Source organism: Propithecus coquereli, unplaced genomic scaffold (genome assembly GCF_000956105.1).
Source record: "Propithecus coquereli isolate 6110/MARCELLA unplaced genomic scaffold, Pcoq_1.0 Scaffold316, whole genome shotgun sequence".
Lineage (NCBI taxonomy): Eukaryota > Metazoa > Chordata > Mammalia > Primates > Indriidae > Propithecus > Propithecus coquereli.
The window spans coordinates 2507545-2507886 of record NW_012148797.1 but is presented as its reverse complement, the minus strand read 5'-3'; the positions used below and the strand labels follow the sequence as shown (position 1 = coordinate 2507886).

At 41.5% G+C, this 342-nt stretch overlaps 1 protein-coding gene across 1 annotated transcript in view; it reads right to left on the bottom strand.

Moving 5' to 3' along the window:
- Window positions 1-342, bottom strand: part of TDG (thymine-DNA glycosylase) — a 22278-nt gene continuing 21936 nt past the window's right edge. Inside the window, exon 10 of the mRNA XM_012650248.1 lies at window positions 1-29. Within this exon, the coding sequence (XP_012505702.1) occupies window positions 1-29 (29 nt within the window). The remainder of the gene's footprint in view (window positions 30-342) is intronic.

Sequence of the window (342 nt, the reverse complement as noted above, 5' to 3'; positions counted from 1 at the left end):
TCATTTCTTATCACTTTCCATGTCACAGCCTTAAAGCCAAGGAGGATAAAATTGGAACAGTAATAAATACTGACAGAGAAATTCAATTCCTTCCCTATCAAATTTATGTGTCTCAAGTAAAACAGAGATGAGTAACGAAATGTAAAAGGTCTATGCATTCTCTGGAACCTACCATCCCAGAATAGTTAGCGCCCATTCGAGGATTAACACACAGGAGTGAGGAGGCCAAAGCCAGGGCCCAATGCTCTTAGGTAAGGTCAGGTTAGCTTCGCTACTGCAAGGCCATACTCTGCATTTCTACTACTAAGCAACTCTCACAAACACTCACCAATGGTAAAGCAA